Consider the following 13,296-nt stretch of genomic DNA (forward strand, 5'->3'; position numbering starts at 1 on the left):
GGTTTCAAGCAGAGCTGGAATGGTAAACCAAGTCACAGTGTTCTGAGTATTGAGTGTGTCAGGGCACGCAGCAGGCTTTGGAGCTTTACCTCAGCTGTCACTCCCTTGGCTGTCTCTATCCTGCCAGGCCCTGGTTTTCTGGGTTCTCTCTTTCCTGTTCTTCTTCCCTTAATTATTCCCTTCTTTTCAGCTTTCCCTCACCTTCCCCATTCCAGATGTTTTCTTCTTCCCAATCCTGGGCTGTACCTTGCTGAGGATTTATTAGGATGTTAGTAGAGTCAAGCAAAATTAACGAGAGGTCTGACCAATGTATGATTTGAGGCATGGGGTGGTTTACTGCTTCTATCAGAAAAGCCAGGATGCAGTAAAACAGAAGCCTTGCAAATGCTTCACCGATAGATATCACCTGCCTGCTGCAGCGCCTGTTGCTGCTGGACCCTCCCTCTGCCACACTGAAACACTCTTACACTTCCCTGTTCAAGCCATGATTTCACATTAATCAATGCTCTCTCTGTCTTGGATTACAATATGATTTAACGGGATGATAGAAGGGGAAAAACACAAAGAAATCAAGCCTAGTCAATATTTTCTAGTATCTGCCCATTAAGCAGCAACCCTACATCAACAGTCCTCAGTCCCCATCTCCACAGAGCCAGCTCCTCAACATGAATACATGAGGGGCAAAGTAATGCTTGGTCAAAGCTAGGCTGCCCCTTTATACAGGGTCCCCCAGGGAACACAGCCTGGATTTCAAGGTCTTTTGAGGATGGAAATGGGTCTTATGAGTTCTGTGTTGGCCTTGGGAAGTCCTTGTGATCCTTCTAGCTCTGCTATACTAGTCACTCAAGGTTCAGCCACGTGCTCTACTCTTTTCCTTTTTTTGTCAGGACCAAGGGGCAGTCTACGGTGGTTTGCCACTTTAGCTGAAGGAGGCCGCTGTAATTGTGTTCTTTCTGTTTTGGATGATCCATTAGGATTGAAGGCTGGCTGGGGTCGGGGTATGGGGTAGAGGAACAAGGTTTGGTGGAAGGAAATGGGAGAATGTCCTCTTCTGAGTCCCTCTCCAACCTGACACACTGCTGTCCTCAATGTGCCTTGTGGCTCTGCCTTGCTCTGGGAGAAGGGCTGAGAATAGGGAGACTAAGAATACCTCTTTGACTTTAGACCCATGACAGCAAACCAGAGACAGTAGTCTTGTTAACTTTGGATTCTCCGTTTCTGCACCCTCCCCCATCTTCTTTTTCCCTTTTCTTTTTATTTCTTTTCTTCTTTTTTCTCAGAAGAATTTGTGACCACAAAACATAGGTATAACTTTCTAATCATCTAAGTTTCTGCAAAGTCAAGGGAATTCTGGGAAAGGGAATCCACAGTCCCAGCTCCTCCTTCCTCCGTGGGGGCCCAGGACTAGGGGTTTTTGATCCTCCTTCTTTGGCTCCTCCTCCTTCTCTGTATCTCTTTCCCTTCGGGTTTTGTTCTCAATCTGCAACTAATCCCCTTAAAGTGATAGCTGATAAAGGGATTAGCTGAGAGCTCCCTAGGCGTATTTATATTGTAGGAAGGGATTTTAAGGACGGTTGGTGGAATTTCAAGCCATTTGACTGGCAGGATGGAGTGGAGCTACTTCAAATGATATCACACAGGAGAAAGGGGAAATTAGCATTCACTGTGTGCATAGCAGTGTCCCAGGCACGATGCCAGAAGCTTCATATAATGCTATTTCACTTGCCTGGGGAGCTGATAAGGAAGTTAAGGCCCAGGGAGGTAAATAATTGCTGCAACCACATATCTAGGAAGTGTGTGTGTGTGTGTGTGTGTGTGTGTGTGTGTGTGTGTGTGTGTAGTGGGGCTTCCAGACTCTCTCGTGTGGTTCTGGAGCTTTCTCTCTGACCTATCCACAGCTGCTGCACCAGATGAGAAGTCTCTTTTGTGCCACATGGCACCTTACACCCCTGTGTCTAGCCTCCCTGTTAGGTGACCTGAGGATCCTGGGTTCATCCTTCCTTGCTTGCAACTGAATGGTGCCTATCTGGAAGGCTGCCTGGGGTCATCCAGAGTTTAAATACACATTTTGAGAGTCCAAAAATGATAAAGTGCTCTGAAAAGCCACCGGTGACTGGCTAAGGAGCCTCTTCCAACACTGCCAGTGTGCATAGGAATGACTCAGCAGTTTCAATCCTAGGTCTGTCTCAAATGCCACTGTTTGCTCAGTTCCAAGATGATGGCGGCCTACCCAGCCTGGGCGGAGGAGGAAGTTTTGTTTCTGGAGCAGTTCCAGATAAGGAGTCTTCTATACTCTACAGACAAGAGCCTGCACACACATTCTCACATGTACATCTATGGGGTGACTCTAAGATGTTTCATTGTTTCCCCCATTACCTCATCCCTGCCCCCAGTTCTCTGGTTTTTAGTATTTGGGTGCCAGTTGCAAACTCATAAATATACCTCACCCCTATCATACCAAGTGCATGAGGTTATGAAAACAGAGAACTAATGGGACATTTCTAGATAACTCAAACTGAGTCATTATTCAAAGCCATTCTGCCAATCTCACACAGGGCTGCCTCATACATGGTGTAGGTAGAGCCCTTTAGATATGTTAGTCCTTAATAAACCAGCTATTTCTCTGTGACATGGCCATCACCTGATGGCGGACAGGAGACATGATAACACTGGCTGTCCAGCTCAAGAGAAATTAGATGTCCTTGTTTATTTTCAATATCTGAAGAACAGTTGGAAAAACAACTTTCTCAATGGGGAAGGAAGTTAAATATTTAGCTGGCATAAAAGAAATAGGAAGCTGGCATAATGCTGAGGCTGTAGCTCAGTGGGAAAGCCTATGCTCAGCATGCATGAGGCCCTAAGTTCAATACCCAGGATCACCAAACACAAAAAGTTGGTCTATTGCTATTTATACTTATTTTTAATGTTTAAGTTTCAAAGTAGTTTAGATGTTGTCTCCTTTTCACTTAATTACTATGGGAGGGGTTCACAGACTGACAATATAAAGGTCCCAGTGCTGAGAAGAGTCAAGAGTATGGCTATTGTAGGGCTCCAATTAGACACATATACCCTTCTTCTCCACAGAATGTGTTGTGCTGTCCACTTACAGAGATCACTCTATGGTAAAATGGAAGCATATACCCAAGGTCTGAAGGGTAATTGAGGTACAGGGGTAGAGGGACACTCTCAAACCTGGTAGTCCTTCTGCCCCAGGTGATCTGCAGTGGGTTCTGTGTTCTGATCTGCTGAACGAGGTGCTTTGCAACTCCCCTGTGTAAGCATCTATTTGCTTGAACTACACAGAGCAAGTGTCCATCTGCTCAGCTGTTTCTCTAGAACAAGAGACATGAAGACACTGGACAGCATTTTAACAACTTTAAATCCCTCTCGTGAATGCTTGTATGCTTGTGCTCCACCCTATCCTCCTGTGCACAGGTGTATATGGAGGTCAGAGGTTGACATTGGGTGTCTTCCTCACTTGCCACCTTACTTTTTGAGAAAGGGTTTCTTACTGAAAGTGGAGTCAGCTGATTCAGCTAGTATGGCTGACCAGCAAGCTACAGGGATCTTCCTGCCTCTGAATCTCCAGTGCTAGTTTTACACCCATGTGCCATAGCAGAAGGCCTTCACATGGGTGCTGGAGATCTGAACCCAGGTCCTCATGCTTACATAGCAATCACTTCACTGACTAAACAACCTCCCCAGCTTGTTCTTACAACTTTTCTTTGTAACCATTTATCTCTCTCCTGACCTGCTATATGATGGTGTCTGGTTAAGTGGAAACATATTTACTTAGTCATTTGAAGTTTACTGTCTACTTTTGTCGGAATCTTTGTAAACCATTGTGTCTAGGTGCTTACTATATGACAGATGTAAGAACTATTGCACCAGCCTTCAGCTTATCACAAAACCTAGGCCTTTCCCAAGCACTTTTCAAAGCCAAAGAAGGTGTCTGAGAAGACAGCTCAGTGGGTAAAATGCTTTCTAGTTAGTTAAATTGTATCTTAAGAAGGGCATTCGATATTAGAAACAATATATGAATATTCTTAATTACAAATATTTATAGGAAGCATGGAAATAGTTATTTTTGGTAGCTTCTAAAGAGTCCTAAGATCATGGCAATTTAGAGCCTTCTTCATCTCAATTACTCAAAAGGCAACAGAATTTCACAGAGAAGTACATGATGATGATGAGGAAGATGATGATTGCAGTGCTGGGGATTGAACCCAGGTCTGCACATGCTCAATGTGAGCTCTGTCACTGAGCTACATTCCTGGCCTTATCAATTAGTAGCTCAGTGACTAGAGGCAGTAACTTGTTTTCTCTCAAGTTCCATTTTCTCCATCTATAAACTGGGGTATAGGCTATATAGAGAGCTCAAGGAAAGACAGATCAAAGTCTAGGAATAGAGCACATGTTCTAGATCTCTGGGATATTCAACAAATGGGGGTTAGTGTTGCCATTTTACTTATTATAAGCATCTGTCAACTCATTCTAGGCAATGTGCTCTGACTCTGTTTTAAGTCCAATAAATTAAAAAGTGTACCCATCGGCCATGGTCCATGACGAAGCAATGGAGCACCAAGCTATTGACTTGACAGAACAAGGTCAAATTGACAAACAGTATCAAGTCTTCTTTTGTGGGCAAATGTATAACTATGGGAACATAACCACCTTCTACCCACTCAACAGCCAGTCACTCCAAGAACAGCCATCCAGAGCTGCTTTGAAGAAGGAACATTTCAGGGTCTGCTGGAAAGAGCAGGGGACACTCTGTAGGTGGTTGGCACAAGCCAGACTAGAGAGTAAGTGTGGAGGTTGATGACTCGCTGTCTATTGCTGCTACGTGTAGGGATAGTTGCAGTTTCTCTGTCACTCAGACAGCAGTGGCAATTTGCCTTGAAAAGTACATTGTAAAATCCAGTGAATTTCCTCCCTCATATCTTAAAAGTTTAGGGCAATTTGAAATGGACTCCAAGCTGTTCTGAATTAACAAGAGCTTTTTCCTGTTGGAGAGTTCCAGCTGGATCCTCCTAGGCTTCTCTTTACCACACAGCACACACTTAAGGGGCAAAGTATCCAGTGGAGTGTCCTGGAGTTTGCCAGATTCCCTGAGCTTCACACTTGGCATTGGCCACAGAGCAGGGCTTGAAAGCTTGCTAGCAAGGCTGGCATGGGTCTACGGCGCCAGTTGCAAACATCTCCTTGCTGGACTCAGTTTTATTACTCTCAACACCACCTAACCCAGCAGTAAGACTAGAGGGTGCAACGGAAGCTATTATTTGCTGGGATTACAAGGAAGTGCTCCCCTGGCTTCCAGGTTCAGGCCTTAAGGAAGGAACGTGTGGGTGGGAGTGTGGGCTGCAGTTGCCAGCTGCAGAGAGTAAGGAAGCAAAGGGACAGGGCTACCACCTTGACAGGACATTTGGCTTCTAGCCCAGTCCTACTACTATTCAATAGGCATCAGATCTTGTACAAATCTGAGGCCAGGGCCCTGATTTTTCTGCCTGTGAAGTGAGAATAAACTCACCGGTGCCCTGTTGGGATCCATGGAAGACTATGAACAGCTCTTATGAAGTGCTAAGCTTTAGTCTGAAGTACTACTGTTCCTTTTATTCCACTTCTTGCTCCAGCTCAGAGGAGAAAGACAAGAAGACTTTGAGAACTAGGTCATCTCTTTCAGCAAGCTGGCTGCAAGAGCTTAGTACATGAGGAGCTGCTAAACACAGTTCAAATCTAAGAACCAGATCAACAGGGTCAGCACTGTTTAGTGGGTAGCAACACTTATTTCCCCAGCAAATCCTGAGTTGGGTCAAATTGATACTTCTAACTGCAATCTTCCTCTTTGGTCCATCTAAGCACCCCCACACTCAGCTCTGGTCCTCTTTCTTACACAGCTTCAGCTTCATCATCATTTCCCAGCCTGAACACCTTAAGTGTCTTCACCAAAGCCAAAGCTCCAGCTCAGAAGCCGTCAGTTGGTCCTTGCCTAAAGAACAGCTTCTGAAGCGTGGAAGAGATGATTGCTCTTACTAAGATCAGATAGGGACAGAATTCTGTTTTCTGGATTAAAGCTTCTTGTTTACATGATGTTTTCTCTTCCTGGAATTTTAGAATAAGGAAAAACAACCAACAAGCACAGGCTAACCTGCAAACTGTCTTTCTCTAATAAAGCAGGATTTGGGATATTGATCTCACATCTATGGATGTTGAGAACTTACTGGAAGCCAGTCTTTGGACTGGGAATGGCTGTTGGGAAGCTTGTACCTGGCCTGCACCCAACCAGTTCCCCATCCCCCAAGTAAAGAGGAGAGAGAATCATATTCCTGTGAGCTCTACAAACATGGGCCAGTTTTACTCTTGTCTGTCGCCCATAGTTAGACTTCATCTATAAAAATCAACTTTGGTCAGGGAAGGATTTTCCTTTTTGTGATGTAGGAACACATCAGTGGCTAATCCTCTGCTTTGAGGAAGTCTAGAAATATTCATGAGGATTAAAAGATTTTAAAAATCTGTCAGGCTGCTACTTTGGGGTATCGTTCATTGTTGTGTGGGCCAGATGAGATCTGGATCCCGGCTTTTGTGAAGACAATCTGCGAAAGTTCAAAAGGAACTTCTTTATACAGAGTACTTGTCACTGGTGCCATTCTAACTTCCGTAAACTAACATGAGCTAGTAACTACAGTATCAAATCCCAGCACGTTATTTAGAGTGTGGTTTCTTGACCAACTAATGAATGGTGCATGTATGTTTGTGTGTATGCATGTGTGTATATATGTGCACGCCTGTGTGTGTGTATGTATGTGTGTGTTTTTATTTCTGTGGTGCTTGAAACCTTTGCATGTGTCAGATAAGCACTCTTCCACTGAGCTCCTGCCCCCAGCCCATCATGACTGATTCTTGTTCAGCCTTTCCTGTGTACAAAGTAAGATGTTTGAATGTTTTTTTTTCCACCCCTTAATGACTGTGGATATAAATAACTGCAAAATCTATGGAAAGCGATCTGGCAATGATGAATGAAATAAAAGACTTAAAAATGTTTATAGATATGAATTTCATTTCTGGAAATTTACAATGACAAAATCATTTGATATTTAGATAGAAATTTACATAGAAGAATATTCAATAATCAAAATTTAGAACACTTTCCAAAGAAAGACATGTTGGCACAAGCCTATAATCCTAGCACTGAGGATCTGGAGTTCAAGGCTAGCTTCAGGAACATAGTGAGTTCAGGGTAACCTGAGATCCTGTTTCAAAAACTTAAACAATGAAATAAACAAAAATTAAAGTAAGGGAATACATTTTTCATCACTCTTCTATATTTTCACTGCCATTCAAAGAGAAATAATAATGTAAATATATAGAGAGATGATTTGGTCTATAAGAGACCCTTTAAAAGTATTTTATAGTCATTAATGGTGCTTCTAGGACTGGGAGTGTAATTCATTGGTAGACATACCTGAGGCCATGAGTTTAATCCCTAGGACCAAAACTCCTAAAACTCATCCTCTCAACTCTAAAAACATGTTGATTCAGTATGTGAGGATGTGCCATGCCTGGGGTAGGAGATGCTTGCTTGTCAGTGGTCACTGCATGCCTGATTCTTGATTCCATCCCCACAAAGACAACACAAAATTACTTTAAAGTGAGTTACCACTTGATACTGACTAACCCTTGTCATATTGCTTATCTCTCTGCTCCCTAGTCATGTGAAGCAGCTTTGCTTTCACAGAATAGAAGCTGGGAGCATGGACTCTGCAAATAGATTAGCAATTCCAGTCCATCTTTCTTTAGACAGGTTCACTTATTATATTACCTGGTTGGCCTGGAACTCTCTAGACCAGGGTGGTCTTGAACTCATAGAGATCTTTCTGTCTCTGCCTTTGTCTCTGGAGTGCTGGGATTAAAAGCATGTACTATTATGCCTGGCTCCCTAGGTGCATCTTACACTGGTCACATCACTGTGGGCAAAGGCACATACCTTCCAGTGCTTCTGTTCCCTCACTTAAGAAAATGACACTCATCTCACAGAGCTGCTGTGAGGATTTGTTTAGGAAGTGCTCAGGACACTGTCTGGCCTTGGAGGTACCTCCTTGGTGTTGGTTCTTACTGTCCTTGATAATCACTGTGCACCTTACTAGAAAGCATCTGCTCTCAATCACACAAGACTAACCATTGGATCACGCTCTTTATATGAAACAATAACACACCTTTACACCTACAGGCTCCCCTTCCCTACAGGTGAGTTTTCACAAGTAGATTGCTGCACAGTTCACACAGAAAATGCACCTAAGGTCAATTCCAATATAAGAACTCACCATTTAAAAAGCAAAATTTTGTTTGTTTTAGGACTATGTAGCCCAAACTGGCCATCAACTCAAGATTCTCTTGCCTCAGATTCCTCAGTGCTGGGCTTCTAAGTGTTCACCATTACATCTGGCTTTGCAATTTTTATAGCTAGAGATGAAAGCAGAAAGTTCTGCTTACTTGGAAACAAAGAGATGCCACTGAAAGTAACATTTGGTATAAAATGTGGCTTTTGGAGCTGATTAGTTAGATCATGTATCTGCAAGTAGCTCAATTTCTTTCTCTGCAGTATGCGCTTGGTTCACACTGTATTGGTAATCACACAGAGTGCCTTACAAAGGCACAAAAGGGAAGCCACAAGAAGCCACTTGAGAGGGAAAGTCTGAGCTTAGCATATGCACATTCCCTGATTCCTGATGCAGGGAAGAGGGGTGAAGCATTAACTGGGCCAAGATCACACAGAGTTGCCTGCTCTATACCACAGGAGCATCATCGAAGTTAAGTTACATGCATCATTGCTAAAGTGAACTGAAGACCGATTGGCCTTTTGGGAAGGAAGGGGGAAAGACAAAGAAAAATAATATGAAAAAAAGAAAAGAAGACATTTGTCTTTCATGATTGGATTTGGCTAGAAAAAAGTAGTGTGATGAATAAAAGCAAAGAATCTAGATTGCCACAGCCTTCACTCTGAAAGCCAACAGTATTCAGCTTGGGGAGTGACATGTTCATGGCACTGTGCCATTGGCATGTTCTGCACAAACACAGTCAGTAAAAAGCAACACAGAACACTGAGGAAATGCAATCCCACCATCATCCCACCTTCTTCTAAAGCAAAATCAAAAGATGGATCTTACCTCCACTGAGAATAATGACAGCTATAAATATGGCCAAGTCACTGTCATCTAATTCCAGTGCATTGAACTTCACAGCAAACTCAAACTTGGGCTCCATAAAGTCACCAAAGGGCTTCCGCAGGCTTTTGAGGAACTCCCTGGTCATGAATCCTTGGCCCTCTGATATGAGAACTCCATCTTTATTCATCAGGGAGGCCAGCATCGTATAGATGATTTCATGGACACCATACTTGAGAAGAGTCACTTGGTCGTTCAAGTCAAGGTTAATGAATCCAGGGATATTTTTAGCGTATTCTGTGATCTCTTGAACAGCTTCCACAGATCGAAACTGACACCCTTGGAAAATGCGGATGGCCACCTCTTTACTCTGCTCCTGCAAAGGGGTGATGTGTTTGAACTTGATTTTATCTTCTCCCATCATTAAGGAATTCATGTCGTAGATGACAAAAGGCTGCAAATGAAAAAGGGGAAAGCGGCTGAGTTGGTGAATCCTTGTTCTGTGAGACACCACCCTAGTTCCAAAGACTATGTATGCATTGCTTTGCTGAATAAAACAGTGAAGGCTAAAGGGGCTAAATCAGGAGAAAGGGCTCTTCCTATTCATCGTTAAGATCTGCTCTGGCCAAACATTCCATAAACTCTGCTCCTCTTTTCCTTCAAATTACACTACCACTATGTTACCCTGGGACTGGCTAATAGTTTTGACTTGTTAGATTTTTTGAAATGACAAAAAGTCTGTTATTTTTCTTGAATTTCAAGAGAATACACGTTTAGTCTTTAAAAAATAGTTAAAGCAACTTATAATTGAAAAAATCCATTTAAACATAAACTAATCTTGCAGCTTTAGATTAAATTTACATAGACCACAAAGGAAACACAGTGTACATATAAAATATATTTCACTATAAAAATTCATTCAAAGCAGATTAAAAATATTGAGCCAAGAAAATGTCTATTTCTTTCCTTTTCTTTTTTCTTTCTTTCTTTTTTTTTTTAATGCTCTGGAAGCCATGTGTTTCAGAAAAAGCAGCTGTAGAAGACCCTGTGGGTACAATATTGCAAAAAATAGTAAAATAAAAATGCTTTTTAGCTTTTTATTTTCTGTAGTTTTGAAAATTTAACCACAGAGTCCCACGTATGCTAAGCAAATGCCCTATCACTGAGCTGCAGCCCCAGCCCTGAACTTAAATTTTAGTATATCTCTTCTTAAGGATCAATTAATAAATAAAATGAATACATCAATTACTTAGGTTTGCAACAGGCTGCTTTCAGAAGCAACTCCTATTTGTCATGATACTCTACTCTCTATTCCTTTGTATAGAACAGCCAAAGGTTTACGGTCATTGTGACAGTCTGATGGCTGAGCAGCTAGGAAGAGGGAACATTTTGCACTTATTACATGTACTGACCCTAGAAAGAGCTGACCTCAATCTCATTAAATATTATATATTTGAGCACTGGAATAAAAACTGAGGCTATTGGGTCCTGATTTTGGTTCTATGGTTACCCCCCACCCCCAACCACCAAAGATTTATTTGGGTGTTGACCTGTATGCATATAAGTGTACCATACATGTATCTAGTGCTTGTATATGTCAGATCCCCTGGAACTAGGGTTACAGATGGTTGTGAGCTTTGTCAGGTGCTGTGTGGGCTAGTTAATCATATGATATTTACCCTTCTAAAGTCTCAAGGTTTTTGTTTTGTTTTTGTTTTTGTTTTTTTGAGACAGGGTTTCTCTGTGTATCCCTGGCTATCTAGGCTGTGACCTCAAATGGTACTGAGATTAAAAGTATGCGACACCACTGCTGGGGAGTTGACAAAATTGGAGGTTTATATTTTTTTTTCTAGAGGAGATTCTAGTTATATTTCTAGTGTGTATGGTGGCAGTGTGTGTGTGTGTGTGTGTGTGTGTGTGTGTGTGTGTGTGTGTGTGTGATATGTGACACATGATCAAACTCTCTGATGTACTAAAAGTAATTTCTTTTGAGCAGAGGTTCTGAAAGCTTTCCTAATTGGCAGAGTTGGGGGGTGCATAGGTGACAACAGTAGCCAGCTTCAAGATGTACTGGCCAGATATTTTATTATGAACTCTTGCAGATAAGAAAGAGTCTCTCATTTTCACCAAGCTCATTCTGTTCCACACTGGGGATTCCTAGACTCTGAGTAGATTTCCAAATACACGCATTGTACAAACTCTTCAGAGTTGTTATTCTAGAAATACTGCTGCCCTCAATTCATTTCAACCACAATGCTCTTCACACCTCAGAGAGGAGAGACTCAGGACTCAGAGGCAGTGTGCTTGCTGCCTTTAATTCTTCAAGACAATCAGGAGCAGCAAATCATGCTCACTGTTTCTCTGATATCCTGCTTCTGTTTATCCCTAGTCTTCATAATTGGCATCATTAGTAAGAAGAGGATAAAGAAAGGCACAGTCAATTATATCAATTAAAATGTACTGTGTTATCCCTGCATTCTGGTCAGATTTTAACCATGAGAAAAATTTGAATGGATGAAGATGATTTTGCAGAATTTTAGAAGAAATGTTTTCCTTCTCATCTATTGATGCTCTAGGTGCTTTATAGTGTATTATAATTTATATTAACAGACTGCAAATGACTTAAACATTTTTAGACAACCTCTCATATACCTAGGCTGGCCTTAAACTTGATATATACCAGATGATGATCTTGAACTTTTGATCCTCCTGCCTCCACCTTCCAAGTGCTGGAATTAAACAAGCACTACCATACTTGACTTATGCTTTACTGGGGCTTAAGTATAGGGTTCCAAGAATGTCACATCCCTAGTTAAAGCCCCTTGACATTCTTTATTATCGTGAGAATATGAATGTGGACAACAAAGAAAGAACTTCAACCAAACATGTTGGACTACAGCTAACATGAACACAACATCATTACCTCAGCTGGGAATATGGTTCCCTCTACAGTACTTTCCTAGAATGTTGAAGGCACCGAGTTCCATCCCCAGGATGGGAAACACAAGCACAGAATCAAGACAGTTAACTATCTCCTCACACCCAGGAAGACTGTGCCCGGAGTTGCCCCTTCAGCTTTTGGGTGAGCTTCTGATCAGTCATGTGGGTTCTTGGCAAAGCATAATTATTAGATTCTTTCACCTCCGAGTAAGCGGTTTGTCTGGAACTCTGCCCTGGTCCATCACCCTTGTGATTCTCCTTGACTTCCCCTGCCCCTCATATAAAGCCCCAGGTTCCTGTTTTTGAAACTCTGGGATAGCTGAACATAGGGCACCAAATCCTGCAAATTTTCTCTCCCAATTTAACAACAATGTGACTTTAACCCCTTGGCAATCAGTGTTGGTCAGGATATCCTGGCAGTAAATACTCAAGGACAGAGAAAAGAGGCAACACCCCCACCCTCATGCCAAACCAGTACAGTTTTGCTTTAAAAAAAAGAAAATCCCTTCGGCATTTCTGACATTTCTGAAAAAGTAGGGGACTGGCAGAGAACACTGAGTACTGACACACAAATGAACACCAGTGGAGGTTTTGTTGTTGTTTTTCCTAGTTATAATTTTATGTTTTTTTTCTGACTGCATAAATTCTTCCTACTTCTGTATGGATCTGTCAAACTGTAAGAGTGATTCCCAGGCCACCAGCTCACCAGTGCTCATACCACAAACCATCCGCTAAGGCATCACTTTCACATTTTACTGAGACTTCCTCATCCTCAAACCTACTAAGAAAGCAGTGGCTTGCCTGCTTATTGAGAACTGAGTTATTAACACACTGTATCATCAACAGCCTGTATGGCTTTGATCACATTTTTGTTTTTTATACAAAGTTAAGGGGGCCCTTGTGCTTTGGATTAGCTTGTATAGTGTCTTCTGATGACACACCATCTGCGGGAGGAGTCACACTGTCTTCAAAATTTGACTCAGTGATTTCCTATTTCTAGTTTATAGTGTGTTTACCTTCAGAAATGGCATCAAATGTCTAAGTAGGCATCCTTACTTACCAGTAAAACTAAAACTAAACACGCTCAGTGGCCCATCTAGGATTTTTAGGGCCCAAAATGCATACACAGTCTAAGAAAAATATGCAAATGATGAGAACAAAATTTCTCAGAACAGTGGTCAAGTCTCTGGGAATG

The 13,296-nt window shown here is 42.1% G+C and overlaps 1 protein-coding gene across 1 annotated transcript in view; it reads right to left on the minus strand.

The window, feature by feature from the left end:
- The window catches only part of Pparg (peroxisome proliferator activated receptor gamma), a gene marked incomplete at its 5' end in the record, with an annotated part of 52,385 nt that overhangs the window by 7,628 nt on the left and 31,461 nt on the right, over positions 1-13,296 (minus strand). The window contains 1 exon segment of the mRNA NM_001244281.1: positions 9,165-9,615. Coding sequence (NP_001231210.1) covers positions 9,165-9,615 — 451 coding nt within the window.

Source organism: Cricetulus griseus, chromosome 8 (genome assembly GCF_003668045.3).
Source record: "Cricetulus griseus strain 17A/GY chromosome 8, alternate assembly CriGri-PICRH-1.0, whole genome shotgun sequence".
Taxonomy (NCBI): Eukaryota; Metazoa; Chordata; class Mammalia; order Rodentia; family Cricetidae; genus Cricetulus; species Cricetulus griseus.